Raw genomic sequence first — 23,360 nt, forward strand, 5'->3', positions numbered from 1 at the left:
ATAATTTTTGGGCCTCCTTTAACACCAGCTCTTTGGGGTTACGGTGGGGAGGCTCCGCCAACACCAAAAATACCATGTTTGTGCACCTGTTCCACAGGTGCACACCTTCATAATTTTTACGCCTTTTTCAACACCAGCTCTTTGGGCTTACAGTGGTATGGCTCCGCCAACACCCAAACAACAATTTTTGCGCACCTGTCAAACAGATGCATATCATTGCAATTTTTTCCTTACAAAGGCAATTATTGCCTTCATGACCAGCACTTTCATAGGGTTATGGTGTCAAGGCATCGTCGGCACCACCAAAGGCCCAATTTTTAAGCATCCTTTACTTCTATTCAAAGTCAAGAGACAACAGGATTCATCCAAAACATCTCTAATCTTGTTCACTCTGCACTACATTGTGGCCCCTGCCCCTAACCCTAACCCTCAATGTATCCGTGCATATATGTCTGTTTCTTGTGAGAATTCAAGTTAAAGTGCACCAAACACCATTTTACATGAAATAAAGTGCATCTACATACATCTTTTGACTTCTTGAAAACATTTGGTAATAATAGTGTCACGATCTGGAGTCAGGCTCGAAGACCAATAGCTATAGCAGCTTACACAGGAACCAGCTGGATAGGAACACAGGCAGGTCACACTGGCAGATGACGCAGGCTCACCTGAGGTGCGGAATCTAAGTACTAACCGGTGTTCACCAGCACTCCTGATGGTGGAGATGGATTTTGCTGCGTGTTAGTACCAGGTCGCGGTCCTCAGGATTGCCCCACCAGGAGGTGAGCAAGCCAGGGTCCAGTAGCAGATATAGCAGGTCAGGATCAAGCAGAAGCGTAGTCTAGGAATAGCCAAAGGTCGGTAACAAGTAGTTGCAGGTCGGGATTAGGCAATAGCGTAGTCGAGGAACAAGCCAAGTGTCGATAACGGAAGGTAGCAAAGATACGGACGGCAGCAGGAGAGACAAGCGAGATATCGGCTGTTGAAGGCACAATATTCTGGCAACCAGGAAGTGCAAAGACATGGCTTATAACAGGAAGTTCATGGGAGGAGCAAAGGGTTCAAAGTTCAAGGCAATAAAGATTCACAGCAGGGTCATTCAAGGATTTGTCCAAGAAACTGTCCAGCATTCCAGGTGGCTCAGCAAGTAAAGTCATTGGCAGACACACTGGAGGAGGTCCCAGGTTTAAGTTTGGGTCCTGACAAATAGCTCCATTGTGAAAATACACCCGTTAATTATATGCACATTTAAAGAGACAGCACCTTTTTCCAAAAAAAAACTCTAATCTTGTTCCCAGTGCACTGCATTATGTCCCCATCATACACATTGTCTGTGTAGTTGATTAGGAGCAAAAGAAAGGCGCGGTTAAGCAAAAAAGTCATTTTCAAAGGTTTGGCATGCTATAATTCTGGTTCTGGACATGCTACAGAGCTGAAACTTCCACTTCCACTTTTTTAGACCCCACAGACACTAAATCCAAAAATCTCATTTTTTTTCCAATAATTTTTTCAATAATTGGCTCTCTATCAAAAACGACAATTTTTAAGAACTTTTTTTTGTGTGATTTTTTTTGTGACCCAGAACCCTAGGCACTTTTTAGGGGCATTTATTGGGTTTTAGGTCTGAAAAATGGTGTTTTTTGATTACCAAGTTCAGGTCCAATTGATTTCAATGGGGTTCTAGAATCCGAACCGAACTTTTAGGAAATTCGGGTGTTCTGGTCGAACCAAACTTTTCAAAAGTTCGATCATCCCTAGTCTCAAGCCGTCCCACAATACACTGCTCAAGTGCAGTGAATAAATTACTGACGTCAGTAATTTATTCACTGCACCTAAAGCAGTGGATTATGGGGCGACGTCAGAGCCCCATAAAAGAGCTGTCAAATTAAGATAGAAGCTAGTTAGCCAGAGAGAGTCCTAGGTTAATCAGCTGGCTCGGTGGCTTAGCTGTCAGAATAACAGACTTGCACATGAAAGGCTGTGAGTTTGAATCCCCAGGCCAGCGGGTGATTAATATTAATTATGAATTTTAATTAAAACCTATTAATTGTCCCGCCCCTTCTAAAGTGACCTCAGTAATTTATTCACTGCACCTGCGCAATGGATTATGGGGCGCTCGTGAGGTCAGAGTCCTATAAAAGAGCTGTCAAACTCAGATAGAGAATTGTTAGGCAGAGAGAGTATTAGGTTGCTCAGCTGCCTCGGTGGTGTAACTGTTAGCATAACAGACTAGCAAGTGAGATGCCGTGGGTTCAAATCCTTGGCCCAGCAGGTGATTAAAAGCCACTTACATTTAAGCCTTTAAAATGAGGACTTGTGATCGTGTATGTTCGCTTGAACATTTCCCCTGTTCGAGATGTTCTGGTGCAAACCGAATATGGGGGTAGGTTGGCTCATCACTAATCCCCACTCACCAGAGAAAATAGGCCCTCAGCTTTTCAGTCTGGGATTCAAACACGCTTGTATCTGATGTTATAAATACCAGGCCTCTTAACCTCCCTGGCGGTATGATTCTTTTGGATTTTAGGTGCTGAAAGCGGTACCATTATTTTGCATGTAATTCTTGTGAATGAGCAGCCCAAACCAACTGTATACATTTATTATATATATATATACATATATTATATATATTTATTTATATACATAGATACGTATATATATACATATATATATATATAATATATGTATACAATTGGTTTGGGCTGCTCATTCACAAGAATTACGCATATATATATATATATATATATATATATATATATATATACAGTATATATATATATATACACATATACATATATATATATATATACACGTGATGGTGGAAAGACCATTGCCAAAAATCTAAAAAAAAAGGCATTCTAAATAAAGAAAACTTAGATTTTTAGGCACATTTTGCTTAAGCTGCTAAATTAGATAGCAAAATTGTGTGTCAAAATCAATTTCACCTATCACATCCTTAGTAATTCCATATTTTACCTACACAATGCCTTCAAAAAGGACTTTTTTTTCAGAAAGTACACATATTTGGCTATTCTAGAAACATTTACCAAAAGCAGCATCCCAAGCATAGCAAAGCAATATTTCTCTATCGTCCATTGACACCCTGCTCCACCAAAATAGCTTGTTTCTGCCTAGTGAAGGAGTAGGACCTAGGTCCTGCTGGGACTTTGGTCTCAGTTTTTTTTTTTATTCTTTTAAGAATATTTTGTTTTATTTATCTTTACTCACTTTGCTAGTTAGTGTACAGGGGATCCTCCTGGTGATCTACAAGCAATGTCGGCTGAGGTTTCGCACTGGACAATCTAGTTTCTTAAGGTCTCCCAGCCTGGCCTACAAGCATGAGCAGGTTTTAGTCCCGCACTAGGCCTCGCTACGACGGAGCCCCTTTTTGGATGGAGACGAGGCTGCGAGTGGATGTCTCGCTGGGGCACGACGACCTGGAACGCCCTGAGTCGCAGCGTACTCCTCGGCTGGCAGCACCCCCACTCAGGGTGGGAGGTGGTCTGTCCGGAGCGGAGCCCACCTGGTCCATGGTATGGTGAGTAAACTGAGCCCCCCATGTCCCTAGTGGCCTCTGGGGGGGGGGATGCGGGCCCACTCCTGGGGATAATAGGACCCCGTTTTCCTAAAAGATCCCCCCTGGCCTATCAGGATTCCGGCCTTGTCCTCCCTGCTCCCGCATGGGGGCGCTATATTTGGCTCCTGACGCCCGGGAAGGGGGGGGGGGGTATACAGCAGTACTTTATCCTGTGGGGTATTTTTAGGTAGATCCCTGGTGTGGCCTTGTATCTGGGTACTGACCAGTGTTGCCAACCCCCCGGACTAAAATTTACTGGCAGAATGCCAAAATTTACGGACGGCACCAATTTTTTACTGGCACTGCAAAAATGTACATAAAATAGCCGTTTTCAGTGCTAAACCGTGCAAATATGAATAATTAAACTATAAACATGCAGATAGTGCTATTAGCAATGTGTTTAAGTTAAACAAAAGTCATAAACCATATTTCTCCATTTACATGTCCTTCTCTGCCCCCTGCCTTTAGCCCCCCACAGCACTGTCGTCCTCCGCCCCCTGCCTTTAGCCCCCATAGCACAGTGTCCTTCTCTGCCCCCAAAATAATAACTCCCCCAAGATGATGAGACCCCAGAATGATGGGACCCCCAGCATGATAACTCCCCCAAGATCATGAGACCCCAGAATGATCAAACCCCCATTATAATTACTCCCCCACCATCATAACTCCCCCAAAATGATAAAACCCCAGAATGATGGGACCCCCACGATGATGACTCCCCTAGGATGATGACTCCCCCAGGATGATGGGACCCCCAGAATTATGAGACCCCCAGGATGATGAGACCCCCCTCATGATATAATCCCCATATTGATGGGACCTCCAGGATGATATGACCCCCATAACAATTAGACCCCCAAAATAATAAGAACCCCAGGATGATTTGATCCCCAAACTGATGACTCCCTACGATATTAATCACTCCCTCATAATGATTACTCCCCCATAATGACGAAACCTCCAGGATTTTAGGACCCCCCATAATGCTTAAACCCCCATTAACATAGCAGTGTGCGTCTCTCCCCCCCCCCCCCCCCCCCCGCTTAATGGTCTCTTTTAGAATAGAGTCCCTCCCAATTCCTCTTGTTGGTGAGATGAGGGGATCAGTCAGGAAAACAGTAAGCTGCATAAAAAAGCCCAACACCAGGAGCCAACAAGAGTGCTTATATTGTGCAGAATTTATTTAAAAATGTATTAAACACCATTACACAGCTATAGCATAGCAAATAAGTAGTAAAATGAATTGGCCAGACTTACAGCAAAAGCTGCTGTTCCTGAACACACAGATGTAGCGGCAATGACATCAGCACATAGGCCCCTATGGGGCACGTTATCAAGGGATCCACAAAGCACTGCACCGTTTTAGTTTTCTGGTTATTTATGAGTTGTATCATCACTCCTTTTGTGCTAGCAGCTTTTTTTTTATTTCTGTATAGTGCTAACTTACCAACTTTCTTGATTTATGTTATTTCTTATAGCCACACCAATAAATTACAAGAGGCTGCTGGGAGGGGGTTGCTCCTACCTTGCATGTTCTGCACTCTCATGTCGCTGATTTGCCCGATGAGCTCCTGCTGCTCCTCTCTCTGGAACCGATCCCACTCGTGTCCCGCCATTGGAGGAGGGGGGACCGACCGGGAGGGGCGGCGGTGGGTTCTCCCAGAGGACGGCGAGAGCCCCGTCCTCTTCTTCTTCTCTAGCCGCAGTCAGCAAGACAGTGTCACTCACTGTCTTTTAAAAATGGCTCCAACCGTCGCCAGTTCTTTACTGCGCATGCGCCCGTCCAGCCGGAAATAGGCGAGCTTTTCCAAGCCAGACAGGCTTCAGAACGGCGCATGCGCAGTTGCGCATCGGCCCGTTCTGACATCTTTATTACGGGCGCCGCTGCCCGTAACGGGCATTTACGGGCAGCCCGAAAATGGGCTAAAATTCACGGGCTGCCCGTAAATCTACGGGCGGTTGGCAACACTGGTCCTGACCGCATTGCAGCGTTCGGCCACTTCCTGTGACATCGCTTCCTGTGTTCAGTTCTCCATGCTGCAGACGTTCCTGGTTCCTCTGTGAGGTGGTACAGTATTGGGGGTCATTTCTTGGCATTCCCTGCACACTCTGCTACCTGCCACTGTTTAAAGGGTAACTCTGAGTACAAAGCGATCAGGCAGTGCGGACCGCTTTCGTGAATTTAAAGGGGCAGTGCAAGTTTTTTTTGTAACATTGCAAAATGGGGTCCCAGGCAGTAAATTCTCCATCAGACCCCCTCAGTGCAACTGCCGGTACGTCCAAATCGCAGTCCATAGTGTCTCTTTCTGCAGCATTTGATAGTGTGGCATCAAATGTTGATCTGGTCATGAAACAAGTTGCTAGCCAAGAACGGCCGCTGCTTTCTCTGTCTTCTGACTCAGAGACTGATATGGTCGCCACAGACAACCCCCTCCCTGAGGGATCCCTGTCCTCGCAATCGGATGGCAAAGAGGACCTGTCCTCAGCCGCAGCGCAGGAATGTGCTATGGAGGAAGCACTGATTTGTTCAGTGAGGGAAACTTTACAATTGACTGATGAGCCCACATAGTCAGGAACACAGGTAGTTTTTTTTGGCTTCCGCAAAGCCCAGAAATCAGGTCTGGTGTTTCCTTGTCCCGAGTATATTGTGAATGAACAATGGCAGTGCATACACATATGCTGGTGGTGCCAAAGCGCTTTAAATGCCGTTATCCTTTTGCTGACTTGGTCTTGAACTGCTGGACGGTGCCACCTAGGGTGGACCACCCTGTTTCCAGGTTTAACAATTCTAATGTGGTACCCGTGGAACCACAAGGACCCGGTTACAGATGGGTGGAATCCCTTTTCCCGCCACCTCCATATTTTGGCGGGTTCAGTACTAAAACCGATCTTTGTATCCATTCTGCTTTCACAGATGGTAACGGAATGGGTTAAAGTGCTTAGGGGGTAACTTGAACACTGAGATAGTTCCCCCGACCTTGATTAAACTCATGGACCAGATAGCCCAGGCCCTGGTGTTTCTGTGTAATGCGTCCTTGGACGTGGCCTCTCTGGGTGCCAGAGTGTCAGCGGTAGGGATTGCCATGCGCCGCAATGTGTATGGTGTCGCTTAAGAGCTGGTCAGCTGACCAAGCTTCTAAGAAGGCCTTAACAGATCTTCCCTTTCTGAGTGAGCGATTATTTGGAGCCTCCTTGGATGAGTTGATAAAAGGCTTAGCGGGGGGTTAAGAGTACTCTTCTTCCCCCAATCCACCAAAGGCAAGGTGCCCCATGGTAGGCTCCTCTTGTTTCTGGTTGAGCTTTGTTACCCAGTTGGCTACGTTTAGCCTTTGGAAAAACGTTACCTTTTTTTTGGTTGCGTTCTTCCCACCCCTCATGCCTACACTGCTTTGGGACGTCCCAATGGTCTAAGAACTTACCATAAAATCCTTTTCTCTTGAGTCCATTGACAGATGCAGCACCCGCCCCTCTGCTATGGGGATGGTTTTGTGTCTTCTTTCACTGCTTGCAACAAAACTGTTTTGCTGGAGCAGGGTGTGGGGGGTTATGCCTATAGGGACAGCCCAGTGGGCATGGTGAATTGCTTTTTTTCCTGCCTAGTACTACTCCTAGGGCAGCATAACCCAATGGTCTAAGAAGCACGAGAGCTGCCTCTGGCAATGGACTCAAAAGAAAAGGATTTTACAGTAAGTTCTTCCAAAAAATATTTTTTTTTGCAAAAAACACACTTAATTCATTATTGGTGGACCACAACATAATTTTTCAACATTATTGCTAAATCTAAAAGGTGAAACTGTATTGAATTCATAAATAAAGCTCTGTGTCTTGAGGCTTATTCACATGTGTGCTGTGGCCTGTACAGTGTGAATCAGCATTTTTTTTTTTTATGTGGCTGGAGCTGTGTACAAGCAGTCTATATTACGCTATGGGGATACAAAAGCTGTACGATCACAGTCTAAACAGACCCCCTAAAGCCTCAGCAGTGAAAAATTGGGCAGCAGTGGAATAGTTTTAATCATAGATAGTAGGTGTATGTCTAAAGGCTAGTACACACTTTAAGAAAATCGGGCGAACATTTTCATCCAAAGAATTTTCGTACGATTTTGTGTACAGAACTGTCTACAGACAATTCAGAATTTTCGTACAAAAATTCTCAAAGGGACAAACTCCAAAATTTGTCTCGTACGGGAAAAAACTAACGTTTTTCATTTAATGTGTACCGTTTTTGTACAAGAAAAATCAGAATAGAAAAACTGTGCATGATCAGAAACACTAAACAACAAAAATAAGCCTTTTTCGTACTAATTTTCTTTCATCGGTTCCAATTTGCTGTGCAACAACGAGGAAAATCGAACGATCGTTCGCCCGATTTTCTTATAGTGTACCCCATTTAACTGTTATTTTTACAATGGGGATACAAGGTGTTGTGAATGGGAGGTGCTTTAGGTACCAATGTTTTTGCACTTAATTTTTTTTTATTTCTTTCTAATGATGCAGTGGCACAGCATTCACTTTTTGCTAATTAAAAATCACTCACCGCTCTGTTTGACCTGGAGTGTTGGTCTTTACAATATAGTTTTCTGATTAAGTAACATGCTTTTCTTTACACTTTGCTGAAGGGTTAGGGAACCAGCTGTGTTTTGAGCATTTTAAACCTTAAAGAGGAGTTCCGGCCTCAAAAATGACTTTGGGCCATCCGCTTGCTGACATTAACCTGAAAAATAAATGGATAGTCCTGATTTTTTTTTTGTTTACTTACCTTGTTTTTGAAGAAAGTATACTTACCTTCCTTCTACTTCCTCCCTCTGCAGCCGCGGCACGCACCATCACTTCCTGCTTGCGATGACTCCTGGGAGCTGAACGTCATCGCTCCCAGGAGTCAATGCGCCTGCACCGGCCCCGCTCGTCAGTTCCGGTGCAGGCGCGTCATGCCCAGAAGCTGTGCAGGGATGAGGCGCCTGCCCCGGAAGTAACGAGCGGGGCCGGTGCAGGACATTCTGGGACGAAAAACACACAGAAGAGGACACTGAAGAGGACGCCCTGGCTTCAGCTGCCCACACCTGAGATGGCAGCGCTGGACAAGAAATTTTCAAGGTAAGTATTTCTTCTAAAAGGTAAGTGCGACCTGGGACAGTTCAGAGGCTATCCATTGTGGAATGCACTAGCCCTGACTGTTTTTTTTAAAAAAAAAAACTTTTCCGAGGCCGGAACTCCGCTTTAATAAGGCCTTATCAACATAAAAGATAAGAAAATTTGCTCTCAAAAGAAATTAAAACCCAGAAATATCAACCCCAAATAAAGGCTTGGAAGCATTGCAGCAGAAGAAAGCATACACTAAGGTCCCTTTCACACTTGTGCGACCTAAAAGTCATATGATTTTACTGCGATTTGCCGCCGTTAATTTACCGTGATTTTGACCTGATTGTGATGCGATTTTGACTGGACTTGAAGCAATGCCTATGTCTTTGGACCTCAAAAGGCATTAAAATTGGCCCAAAGTAGTGCAGGGACTACTTTGAAGTCGTTGTGACTTGAAGTTGTACAGTACGGTACTCATTGGAAATCATGGAGTATGGCTTGTCATGCCACTTCACAGTCCCAAGTCACAGGACTAAATACCCATAACTGATGTTTTAAAACCTGGTGGCCATCGTTCAAAGGCTGTGCAGGGAGTTATGGTTAAAAAACAAACACCTCTAGACATATTTGCAGCAAGAATTTGCTCTGTATTATCACCCTAAAGCACAACTAATATAGTTCACCTATGCAGGTAATAAGCAGAACCTGTATATAAAATGAGCGATTTTGACAGCACATCTACATCAGTATAACAAAAAGCAAACAGGGCACTTCTTGTTTTCTGTCAGGAATACAGTTGGATTCTGGCCTGCATTCGGCTATAAAAACACAAGGTTCATACACCAGTTTATTGCATGCCTTACACCCTATGCTAAATAGGTGAGAGGTAAGCCACCAAAGAGAATGGAAAAAAAGAAATAGTAACCAGTGTATTGCTTGCTCACAATCACAATGCATAGCTAGGTTTCAGTAAGCACACACACTAGCCAAGCTTTAAGAAACTTAAACATTTTATTTTTTATAGCTAGCATGCCTTCCATAGAACACTATGAATTTAAGATTTGGATGTCCTTCCTAAAAACTGGGGGAGTGGTAGTTTCCTATTGTCTGATAATGTTAACTATTTCTGTAGCAGATGAGCAATTACAACTCTATGATTACTATACAGTATATTAAATAAACAAAAATGTGTATTGATGTGCAATAGAGCCAGGGCAACCACATGCGTTCCTGTCATCTCCACGATGAAAGAAAAATGGCACTATCCTGTGTCCTGTGGTAGTAAGTTGAAAGGTGGAAAGTTGTTTAAAGTGTTGGTAAACCACGAGGAAAATAAAAGAAATTGGGCGCCCCTGCAGGTTTAAGTCATAATGTACTAGTATGCACTGCATACTAGCACATCAGGACAGAGTTACCTGGACACAGTGCCCTCGAGCGCAGAGCTGGCACGGCTCCCCAACGCTTCTATATTCACCTGTTCGTCCTTCCGGGTTTGTGGACTTTGGCTGTATAAATAGCTGGTCATTTCCGTGCACAGAGCTCTGACTGGTGTGCCATCCCTTCAAAGTGCATGCCCTGGTGAGCAGCGACGGTGAACTGGTGTGCCATCCCTTCAGAGTGCATGCCCTGGTGAGCAGCGACGGTGAACAATGAATATGAAGCTCCTCAAAAGCTTAGTAAAGGAGAATCAATATCAAGTCCAATCAGATTGGATTTTATCAGGTGCTTGTTTTTTGGGAACAGAAGCATCATCAGGTAGGATACCCAAACTTTCAAAAGCTTCAACCCTGTATCCAGCAATGAGACAGTAATCCTTTTCCCTGACAGTTAATCAAAAGCTTTGTGGGGTTCCCCCACTTGTAGAAAATGTGGTGGTTTCTAAGAACTTTGGTCAACGGTAGAATCTTGCTCCTGCTTTGGACGGTAAATTGAGAGAAATCTGTATAAAGAAACATTTGTGGGAGTAGGGTGTTCTAACTGGCTTTGCCAGTTTCTTTGCATAATAGAAGTGTGTTTTAGCCAGAACATCCTAAGGTTGTACTCCGAAATTAATTGTGGTTTGGGGAGGTGATGTGCCCTGTTGATAATTAGCTCATAACCCTTTCATTCAGATATGAAGGACTGCAATAACTAGTGTAGGTAGTCTAGAAGGGCTGTCTGGGGTACTGTATCAGGGATACCTCTGAATTTGATTTTAATTTGCCTGGAGCAGTCTTCCACATCTGTCAATTCAGTTTTCTGGCCAGTGTGTGTCTGTTTCATGATCATTGTGTGTAGCTACCAGATCACTGTGAGCCGCTAAAAATTCACAATTTTATTGGTTAATTCTGTCTCCAAAATCCTGAATGGACATGTATACCTTGGCAACCATGTTGGATATATACTGGTGTAAGGAGCCTCCTTCATGGTCAGAAATAGTTTGGTTAGTAACTGCAAAGCTCTCTCTCTGAGGCCTGCAGCATGATCCCTTTACCCTCTCTTCTGTCGTTGCTAGTGCTAAACGCTGTAGGTGGTTCCTGAGGGAATGACTCACCTAAGCAGGTACCATGTCTATGCCCTGTCTGTAGCTAAGATTTCTTGTCAGACCTGTCAAATCTCATGCTGCCTGGAGAGGGAAAGCACTGAGATGAGCCACATACAAAGAAAGTAAGGGGAACAGTAATTTTAAAACTTGGCTTCACACACATTTTAAATATAATACTGTCTTATCACATCATTCTTTCACTTCACTTTCATCTTCAGTGCTGCCCTTTTCTCCTATTTTGATCATTCTCGCCTAGATATACTTCCTTGGGTTTTTTCTTTTTTTTTTTGCTTTGTTCTCATTCTCCGATTTTTCTCTTAGTTCTTCTCTCCATTTTACTGTCACTGCTCCCTTTTTTTTATGGCCACTTCACACTTTTTCCATAATGTTTCTCAGGGGCTCCTTACTTGCACCTTCTGATCCTTTACTTAAAATTTTCATTGACTCCAGTCAATACTTTAGAGCATGGGTGTCCAACCTTTTGGCTTCTCTGGGCCACATTGAGTGTAGAGAAATTGTCTCGGGCCGCATATAAAATATAAACTATAGTTAAGGTATATAAGTAATAAAACGCCGCCGCGCCATTCCCATGCTGTCGCGCCCCCCCCCAGCACAAATTTAACACAACTAGTGGATGATCCCCTCTAAGGCTGCCTCTGTGGCTGTGCCCCCGACTCGACTTCCTTCCTCCCCAGCAAAAAAAATAAGAAATTGTCAGGGGGCAGTGGGCCGCATTACCTGAGATTCTGGACCGCATGCGGCCCCCGGGCCGCAGGTTGGACATGCCTGCTTTAGAGTCACTACTCACTCCATTTACACAGTCACTGCTTTCCTCTTTCACCTTTTATGTTATAGCAACAGTTTTTTTTCAATCCAGACTTGTAATCCAAGAGGCTGCTGCAGATGAAGGCCATAAATGAATGAAGTGTTCAAGGCCAGGATTAGAAGATTATCTTGATTGGGGGGGGGGGGGGGTTGCTTTGAAGATGGTGAGGGTTCAGTCTGTGCAGGCTGTGTCTTCCAGCAAGCAGAATTATAGCATTGTGCAAAATGGTGAAATACTAAGCATTTATGCCCCCCTACATCCATGTGCAGCTACGATTCAAGCTGGCAGGACACAAACATATGATATGTGGCTGTTGTAAACCTTGTGAAAAAAAATAGTCCTATTTTATGGACTATCTACAGCGCGTGCTGATGTTTATAAATATTAAAAATGTGCAAAATACTTTGCAAACAATATATAATGAAGTGATCCCAGATACTTAGGCTTCTTTCACACGGTCCGCCTCCGCAGGCGGATCCGTGTTGCTCAGCGGGGATCAATCCGCGATCCCCGCTGAGCCGGGCGGATGACAGCTCCATCTCCGCTTGCAGTGCGGAGAGTGAGGTGTCTCAGCACCCGCTGCCCTCTATGGGGGATCGGAGGAGAGCGGACCGCTTGTCCGCTCTCATCAGATCCAATCCGCTCCGATTACTGAACGGATGGAAAAATAGGGCTTCCATCCGTCCAGATTTCAGCACAGGATCGGATGCGGATGGCAGCGGGTGTCAGCAGAGGTGACCTCCGCTGACACCCGCTGCCCCATAGAGCTGCATGGAGGATCCGATCAGATCCGCCTAAAAAACTGACAGGCGGATCTGATCGGACCGCCCGTGTGAAAGAGCCCTTAATCAATATTTTGTAAATGATAAATAAAGATAGTATAAATAAATGATGTGACATATGAATCAATATTGTGACATAAATTGCATATAGTAAATAAATATATATTTAAAATATATATTTAAAAGTTCATCACGTGATGTTAAATTAACCGTGAAAGTTCCAATTTTTTGGTTTTCTTCAGTGCAAAAGGATTTCTTCAAAAGTGGATTATAAAGTGAAGGTGCTCAGTGATATTTTCCACAATTATTGTGATTTTTCTTAAAAGTGCAGGTGCTGGTTTCCTTCATCCTGTGGTATGTTAAAAGATGGATGACTTATCAGATGTAATGGGTCTCATATATCATATGATATTGAGACCAATCACGCTTGTAGGCCCTCAGGGCCATGGTAGGTCCCCTTGTGGTGCCTCCTGGATATGCAGGGGATGATTTCCTCTTCACCGCTCCATGTATCAGCATACAGTAGATGGGTAAAAGAGATAAAAAGCTCCAGAGTGTTATGTGTGATAAAGTTTTTAAAAGGTTTTATTCCCATAAAAGCAGGTTTTCCAATTAAAATAATCGGCAATTGTAGGCAAAAATGGGCTAAAATTCCCGTGACATTAATGCACAACCATGAAGAGTGGCGAGCGGAGGTAATTCTGGCTTGCGCTCCAGTGTACGTCACGTAATGCGTTCCACATCCTGACGTGTTTCGTCACATCCAGTGACTTTTTCAAAGACCTTTTTCTTTACTATATGCAATTTATGTCACAATATTGATTCATATGTCACATCATTTATTTATTTATTTATACTATCTTTATTTATCATTTACAAAATATTGATTAAGTATCTGGGATCACTTCATTATATATTGTTTGCACAGTATTTTGCACATTTTTTATATTTATAAACATCAGCACGCGCTGTAGTTAGTCCAAAAAATAGGACTATTTTCTTTCACTACTGCTGCTGCTGCCTTTATAACTTTTATATTGTAATATTTAGTTTATTTTAAACACCAGGCGCGGGGAGTACACTTCTTTTAAGTGTTACGTCACATTTATTGTTGTAAACCTTCTCCCATACCATTTAAGCTGGAGAACATCAGAAAATTCTTACCTCCCAGCTTTAGAATCTGAGAAAGAAGGATACCCCCAGGGAGTTAGGGAACCGTGGTGCACACAGCGTGCCACAATGAAAATAAGGCATGGTTAAATTATGCTTAATATCAGACATAGCTAATATAGTCTAAGCCTACTCGCCTATACAACATACACATATGCCATAGTCCTTGCACTCACAAAATACTCCTTACTTACAGTGGCACAAATTAGAGTCTTACAGACACACACATAAACCACAGCACTCAGAATCATTTTTAAAATTGCAAATTTTTGAAAATTATACATGGCATGTCTCTGCACAGAATTTTAGAAGACAGCTAACATTCTGAACTTCATTAAAATAGTTGGGTACTACATAGCAACTAGCAATTGCTGAGACAATAATCACCATGATCATCAGTATGTAATATTCGCTACAGAATATAGAGAACAGCTGTATGGACAATATAGCATACATTAAAGCATATACAGTTCAGAAGTAAGTAGTATATAATGTACACTACTGCCTAAAAAATGCAGGGATCAAGAGAAGAACACACAGTACAAGATACAGGGTGCATAGGTCAGGACTGTTAAACATAGTCATGTCTGCTGCTCGGTGGTTAGCAAAAATGTCATGGCATCAACAGTCAGTAGGAAGAAAAAACAAAAAGGCCTTGGGGGTCAATGAAAGGAAAATATGACTGTCTTGGTGGACTATGGTGTTTCCCCCTGAGAAGCATTGGTAAACAGTAGTGTTTCCTTCCTCCCCCATGAAAGCTCCTTCTTCTGGCTGGAAAAGGGAAATATGGAATATTTTATATTTACCTGGTTAATAGATGAAAATAGTTTTGTGTTTTTTTTTTTTCAACACAATAAACATATAAAAAAGCCTTATGTGAAAATGTGATTTGGCTACCTGTATGGATATGTACAAAACATTAACTGGTTGTGTGACTTGAAGATCTGGATCAGAAGTATTGCAATATACACAACTGTAAAAGAATACAGTATTCACATGCTCTTTTCCCATCTTCTTTAGGTACTAACTGGTTATTCCAAATACTAAATGAAATGGTGAGCATACTTAAAAATCAAGAAACTGTGTTAGACCTACTAACACTTGAATTTGGAAGCCCACAACTAATAGAGGTCAGTATTTACCAGATAAATAAAAACTGTTCAAATTTGAATAACTTATTTGATAAAGTTAGACAGAGGTAATACAGGAACAGTTAGGAGGAGATGCACCTAAAAAGAAAGAACACAATACAAATGTAACCCTGCTTAAAGCAGTAGTAAACCACACAAATATTTATTATTTTTTTGTAACCCTGCAAGGTAACAGAATTGCATACTAGCACATTATGAAATACTTACATTAGAATGAAGCTCCCCAGCACCTCACTGTCACCTCTGACAGGCACTTCCATCTTCAACCGGTCTTCCTTCCAGGTTTGCATCCTCCGGCCGTCTGATTAGGGCACGTTGTAATGACGTCACTTCCACACATGTGCGTGGGGGTCACGGACTATGGCATAGAGCTCTGAAGGGACAGCACGGATATACTGTCAATTCAGAGCACATGTGCTGGTGACGTCACTAGCTGCATGCAGTGTGAATATCTCCTAAACCGTGCTTATTATAGGCTTACCTGTAGGAACAAGTGCCAAAAAAGTGTTTACTCCTACTTTAAGGCAGCACCATGCCCACATGGCATCCGACTGCAGGCTGAGCCATTTTGCTTTGTGTACCATCAGAGAAGCGGACTGTCTGTAAAAGCTTGCACCGCTGGATGTGCCGGCTAATGTTAGTGTGTTCTTGTTTATACATTGTTTCAGTAAATTGATAAATTTAGAGCACTAGATCTATCCCTTTTTTTTTTTATATTTGCATGGGATACATCTGAGTTCAAATAGGATTGGAGGATCGTTAACCATTTGAAAACCTGCTGATCATCATTCATAGGATTATATCCCTTTTAGGGGACTGCTTGTTCTGACCCAATGGTAATAGGGGCAGAACGTGAGGTGAATGGCCATCTTTCAGTGGGTGGAGGTGTGCACAATAAAAGATTCACTTTCAAGGCACTGGCACTTTCTCCACTTTGGATTTGGATTATTGCATGAGTTTATTTGCACTTTATTGCGACCATATTTCTGATGTGATTTTTTTTTATATCACGATTATGGACATTTATATTTATATTTAATGGGATTTGTTTCGCTAATGACATTTCACTAAGATTTGTATTTTTAATATCCTAGGTTGCGCTTATTTTTTTACCTATTCACATTTTAATGAATATTCATGTGGCCAACCACTAGGAGGTGTATTTCCAGCAGTGCTTGCTGGAAAGAGCATAAAAATTTAGGGCTGACCTTGTGAGGCTCGTCCCCCTGGGCTTTGGCCTGGGGAGGGGTGCTGTTGAGCCTGTATGGGGACTAATATGTGCAGGCTAATGAAAGCCAGGATTTGGGCCACAAGCTATCCTGGCTTAAAGAAAAAGGAAGGATTAAGCCAGGGATAGGGACTCTGCTAGAGGAAGAATCTGGATGAAGCTGAATAAAGCTCAGAGAAGCCCTGTTATCCACCTGGATTGTACTGTTTTACAGTGCTGTTAGTACCTTTTTGAGTGTTTTCTACATTGTGTGAGCTGGAAACAGATCTGATGTCCGTAAGTTGCCCTTAATCCTCTCCCCTTGTGTGTTTGAAGGAAAAAAGTGAAGGACCCCCAGTGTTTCTCAATTCCCCAATATTACCTGTTGACTTCACCCTTGGGTTAATGGCAGCCCACGCTGTCACTTGGAGTCCCTCCGGGGCTCAGAGGAGTGTAACATATATTTTCAGAATGAAAGTATTTTAAAAAAAAAAAAAAATTCCACAATATTGTTTTCACCACGTATAACTGTGTGGACAGCTACTATGTTAAAGTAACTGTTGGGAAGGGTGTCAGTCAGTATGTCCATATCAGAACTTTGAGCTGTCTCTCTTAGAAGCCATTCTCTGCACATAGAACCACTGATTCTCTAGAGAGTCTTAGCGACTATTTTAGTGAAATTAAGAGTAATGTAAAATTAAGCTAATTTATGGTGTAAACAAATGCTCCTGTAGTTTTCCTTACATGATTTGGTGTGTTAACTGCTGCTCACAATGTGAACAAAGTTGCTGGACTCTGTGTTGGTTTATTCAACAAACCTTTGTATTTCTTTTTGCTAATGTATTTTGAGTGCAACTAAATTGCTTACTTTTTCAAAATCCTATTAGAAACGTAAAGAACAACCTTCGCCAAGGATCATGACAACACATTTGAGGGTTCCCAATATACCAAAGTCGTTCTTTGAAAAGAAGGCCAAGGTAAGTGCTACCTGAGTGTCTAGCTGTGTCCAGACAAACATTATAGGTAGAATATTTCAGCACATAGAAAAGAGATTAAGTAGATTAGTACTGCACATTAATTCATAAACTGAGGCAGGGTAATATCATTTAAATTAGAATATAGCTGTTATTGAACTGCTTTACTGATTGTACTGATATTACTGATTTACTGATATTACTATCTCTATATTCAGGCTAACTAGCTTTGTAGTGGGGTGCCCCTTTATCCAGATTCAGGTGCAAGTCCCTTTAAGGACCTACAGATAAAAAGCTGTGCTGTGGATGGGATCCAGTCGCCTTAAGGTCAGTAAATTCTGACCTTATTGAAGCATACCCATACGGATAATTTGATCCGGGAACCCTACGCAACCAGGCATGTAACCAAAAACACAGAAATAGAGAGAGGGAAGGTGCCCTCTCTGGAAGGTTGCTAAAGAAGAGCTCACATGGATTGGTTTGTGCAAAAACAAAATATCACCTTTATTAAATTTGGGTGCAGTACATACAAAAAATATGGAAATCAATAGGATAGATACAAAAAATAAATAAAAAACTACCTAGTTACAGATTGAGACTCGGTAGCTGATGGCCGACCCCTCGGGTCAGTGTCGGTTGTGCATGAAATGCAAATGCATCAACCTTGCCTGGCACCTGTGGAACCTACTGGGGTTCTGTTTTAGGAGCTTACTATGGGGAGCGGGTGACGTATGATAAATTCATTTGAGTCACCAATTTACTCAACCCTGTGTGTAGAGGTGTCTACTGCTCTGTATTCAGTTTATGTAAAAATGGTGTGTACCTTGGAAAAGCTTAATGGTGAGTATGGTAATGACCGGCAGAGGGCAAACGGACCTGCTTAAGGTAAGCAAGGACTGTCCACGTTCGGGTGATATAGAATGCACATAATTGCAACCAATCTAAGATTTAAGGAAGAATATGGTATATCACAAATCTAAATATACACATAAAAAGGGTGGCCACCCGACATGTAAACAGTTGCTGATTCCCTGTGGAGATCTCAGGGACTGTTCGGCACTTCTATAGTCATAGGGACAGAGTCCAATCATGTGATGGGGGTGGTGTATGTATCACCCGGTAGGTATGGGACACGGACAAGATCTTACTGGATCTACAGTTGGCGGGGGCAATGAAGTATTGATGGGACTTCAGTCTCAGCCCGTGGTGCACGGAGGGAGCAGGCCAATCCGGAACTGGGGAGGTATTACCACAGCAAAGATAGGGATACAGGATATACCTGTCTTAAAGTGTGTGTAGTGATACTGATCAGGGCATGGGGCCCACCTAGTCAGAGGAAAAAGGGTTTAATAGCGGTGATCCATCCATAATCCTGGGTCAGTCCATCAAGGATAAGTAACATACAGTGTCTGTGTGTGGGGATCGTATCGCTCACCTTACCTCTCTGATTGACTCAAATGTGGGATGAAGAAGTCCAGTACCTCTGATCAGTCATCTACTCACAGTGGATGGTGTGTCTCCTCTTGTCCTCTTGTCCCTTGCAGTGGGATGCTCACCCTGGCCGGTGCTCAGACCTCCGGAAGTGCAGCCGGGAAGCTCTCTCACTCCGATGCTCTGTATCAGGCAGTAGGATGCCGCCGCTCCTGCGGCGCTGCTTGCTTCTGGCGTCCCACGTGGGTGTGCCGTGCTGGCCCTCTAGAAGGTAGGTAAGCTTCCTACTGTGCCTGTCAGGTGCTGGCGTCGACCAGTTAAGTCCCTTTAACTCAACTCCCCACAATCCTCTGGGCTCCCAGCATCTTCTGAGCTCCTGGACACGCCCAGGGGGTATAAATGCCAGCTCCCCCTATCTTCCTGTGCTCAGAGAGATCCTGTGACTGTGAGAGCAGTGACTGGGCAAGTGAGCTGTCCCCAGGTGCTGGGTCCTCCCCTGTTAAGTCTGGTGTGCGGGTCACCAGCGGTGAGCACAAGAGCATGCAGCATCTGTGCAAGCCCCACTCTCTTGAGAGGACTCTGTTACAGTCCATGTGAAGAAGCTGTCCAAGCAGTGGGGTGGTCCTATCTTTCCAATCCCAGAGTCTCCTGACGGAAGTCAGCATCAGCAGTGCCAGTGTGAAATCTGTGCCAGCAAGAAATCCCCTCAGCTCACAGTCTGTTGAATGAACGATTACTATCTTGGACACGTTAGATTTCTTTAGCTCTCTATTCTATCAGTCACCTGAACTTAGAGCACTCTGTTGCCATCCAGTGGCCATTAGTAGAACTGCAGTAGAATTAGGTGCAACTAAAAAACCAGAAGACCTGCTGGTGTCCAACAGACACACTGGGAACGATTCAGTCAAATGGCATAGCAGTGCAAACAAAAACTAAGTATTTACACACATGGGCAGTGGCAAGTCAGATGTTGTGTCATCTAATGAAGAACAGAGAAAACAATTGTATTGTGAGTACAAAAGTTCTTTTCTCTTTCACTTATTGGAGGACAAAGCTCCATTTTAGATAATCACCAACAGAGACGTCCCATGGCAAAGTCAAAACAGGACGAGCATAAATAGGCAAGAAAAAATATTAACTACCTTAAAAAAACCTGACAGGCCAGTCAAACTGTTGCTGCAAAACTGCCTAAAACTGACATTGGCCAATGCTGCCACATCCACTTTGTAAAGGCTGGTGAATGTATGAGCAATTTGGATGCTCTACAAACCTGTGTAATTAATACCTCATCAGAATGCCCAGGATGCATTTACCACTCTTGTAGTGCTGTAACCAGAAACGATGATTCTCTGTTTGTTGGATCCAGCATGAGCTAGTAGCAGTTGACACTGCAAGACACTTATATGGGTCCTCTATAAACACACACACACACACACACACACACACACACACACACACACACACACACACACACACACACACACACACACACACACACACACACACACACACACACACACACACACACACACACGGGATTCTGTCCTACAAATACTGGACATGGCAGTGAAATATACCCTAATCACCCTGACTACTATACATCCAAAGACATTTTCCTAGGGTAAACTGGCTTAGAAAAGCACAATGTCTTAATTCAAATCGAAAGCTGATACTAATTTTGGCAGGAGAGAGAGTCTTGGACAGAGGTCAACTTTATCTTTATGAAGGTCCAAAAAAAGTGCAGGACAGCACCACCAGTTCAGAGGCTTTATGTGCCGAAGCAATGGCGATTAGTAATACCACTTTGTGATAGAATGTTATTAACAGAGAAGTATGTCCAATGCTTGTTTGGTCATACTTCTCTGGGTCACAGGAATGCACTTAGTTCTGCCCTCCTTTGACACAGACTCAGCCAACAGCAGGCTAAAGCTCACTTTCAGCTGATGTCACAGAGTCGGTCCAGCCTCTGCAGATATCCTAGGACTCCAGTGAGCGCTGAAGCGGGAAGGCAGAGCCAGTCACTGGTGTCTGCTCAGTGAAGATTGGGAACTGAATGATCAGTGGTCATGTAATTGCTTGGTTCTCAGTCTTAGAGTCGGCTGGGGACTGACATTGCTGCTGTCTTCTGTACCTCCTTTACTCATTTAATTTATCCAGAGTTGTTTCTCACTAATACAGGAGGCCATAGTTGTGTGCAGCCTATTCCATTGGGGCGTACACCCCTAAGCTCAAGCACACATGTGTGCGTGTGTGTGTGAGATACTGTATATATATATATATATATATATATATATATATAAATATATGTATATATATATATATATATATATATATATATATATATATATATACAGTATCTCACAAAAGTAAGTACACCCCTCACATTTTTGTAAATATTTTATTATATCTTTTCATGTGACAACACTGAAGAAATTACACTTTGCTACAATGTAAAGTAGTGAGTGTACAGCTTGTATAACAGTGTAAATTCGCTGTCCCCTCAAAATAACTTAACACACAGCCAATAATGTCTAAACTGCTGTCAACAAAGGTGAGTACACCCCTAAGTGAAAATGTCCAGATTGGGCCCAATTAGCCATTTTCCCTCCCTGGTGTCATGTGACTCATTAGTGTTACAAGGTCTCAGGTGTGAATGGGGAGCAGGTGTGTTAAATTTGGTGTTATCACTCTCACTCTCTCATACTGGTCACTGGAAGTTCAACATAGCACCTCATGGCAAATAACTCTCTGAGGATCAGAAAAAAAGAATTGTTGCTCTACATAAAGATGGCCTAGAATATAAGAAGATTGCCAAGACCCTGAAACTACGGTGGCCAAGACCATACAGCGGTTTAACAGGACAGGTTCCCTTCAGAACAGGCCTAGCCATGGTGGACCAAAGCAGTTGCACATGCTCTGCATCATATCCAGAGATTGTCTTTGGGAAATAGATGTTTCAGTGCTGCCAGCATTGCTGCAGAGGTTGAAAGGGTGGGGGGTCAGCATGTCAGTGCTCAGACTATACGCCGCACACTGCATCAAATTGGTCTGCATGGCTGTCATCCCAGAAGGAAGCCTCTTCTAAAGATGATGCATAAGAAAGTCAAACAGTTTGCTGAAGACAAGCAGACTATGGACATGGATTACAGGAACCATGTCCTGTGGTCTGGTGAGACCAAGATAAACGTATTTGGTTCAGATGATGTCAAGCTTGTGTGGCGACAACCAGGTGAGGAGTACAAAGACAAGTGTGTCTTGCCAACAGTCAAGAATGGTAGTGGGAGTGTCATGGTCTGGGGCTGCATGAGTGCTACAGCTACAGTTCATTGAGGGAACCATGAATGCCAACATGTACTGTGACATACTGAAACAGAGAATGATCCCCTCCCTTTTTGAGACTGGGCCGCAGGGCAGTATTCCAACATGATAACAACCCCAAACACACCTCCAAGATGACCACTGCCTTGCTAAAGAAGCTGAGGGTAAAGGTGATGGACTAGCCAAGCATGTCTCCAGACCTAAACCCTATTGGGCAGAAGATGGAGGAGTGCAAGGCCTCTAACATCCACCAGCTCTGTGATGTCATCATGGAGGAGTGGAAGAGGACTCCAGTGGCAACCTGTGAAGCTCTGGTGAACTCCATGCCCAATAGGGTTAAGGCAGTGTATAATGGTGGGCACACAAAATATTGACAGTTTGGGTCCAAATTTGGACATTTTCACTTAGGGGTGTACTCACTTTTGTTGCCAGCTGTTTAGACATTATTGGCTGTGTGTTGAGTTATTTTGAGGGGACAACAAATTTATATTGTTATACAAGCTGTACACTTACTACTTTACATTGTAGCAAAGCGTAATTTCTTCAGTGATGTCACATGAAAAGATATAATAAAATATTTACAAAAATGTGAGTGGATACTGTTATTTATACACATACTTTTTTTTCCTTTTTTGTATTAAAATTTTTTTTAATAAATAGACATTTATCAATGTAAACAAACATTTTCAATTTTTTAACTTATCAAAAATGCAATAAAGATAGCTAGTCAGTGAGCAATGTGCAGTGAGGACAGCCAGTTAGTGATCACTGTGTAGGAACAGCCAGTCCGTGGGCAGTGTGCGGTGAGGACAGCCAGTCAGTGGGCAGTATGTAGTAGGAGAGCTGGGAGAAGTTCTCGAGTTCTTTATGTGCTGTGTAAGGCTTAAAGCAGCACAGATGGAGCAGAGCGGGAATTCTTGCAGTGATAAAGGTAGAGCTCCCCCCTTCAGCCACTTACCCTGTTACTGGAAGTAGATGACCCCAGGCTGCCATCTCTGCTCAGCCTCCTTCCCAGTTTCAGCTGCTCGATCAGCCATAGCAGCCGTATGTGAGTGTGTAGGAGTGAAAGCTTGGCCAAACCTCCACCCGGCCCACCACCTCCTCAGCCCGGGGAGATACCGCACAGCTGAGAGTCCCCACCAGCGGCAAGCCTCAGAGTGCTGTGTGCAAAAAATTGATGCATTCGCCACATCTAACTGCAATAAATTACATTTTTGTTTTTGGGTTTAATACTGCTTTAATAATTTCAAAAGGCAGTTTTTGTAACATGACAATATCAAATTATTGTCACCAAAGGGAGGATTTACTAAAAGGGAGATGT

At 43.2% G+C, this 23,360-nt stretch overlaps 1 protein-coding gene across 2 annotated transcripts in view; it reads left to right on the forward strand.

The window, feature by feature from the left end:
• The window catches only part of LOC309549694 (sulfotransferase 6B1-like), a 94,483-nt gene that overhangs the window by 9,864 nt on the left and 61,259 nt on the right, over positions 1-23,360 (forward strand). Inside the window, exons 2-3 of one of the 2 annotated variants that reach the window (XM_082250142.1) lie at positions 14,979-15,088; positions 17,204-17,293. In XM_082250142.1, coding sequence (XP_082106268.1) covers positions 14,979-15,088; positions 17,204-17,293 — 200 coding nt within the window. The remainder of the gene's footprint in view (positions 1-14,978; positions 15,089-17,203; positions 17,294-23,360) is intronic. The other variant, XM_082250143.1, reaches the window with a different exon arrangement.

The sequence above is a fragment of the Pelophylax lessonae genome, assembly GCF_965119305.1.
Source record: "Pelophylax lessonae genome assembly, chromosome: 3".
Lineage (NCBI taxonomy): Eukaryota > Metazoa > Chordata > Amphibia > Anura > Ranidae > Pelophylax > Pelophylax lessonae.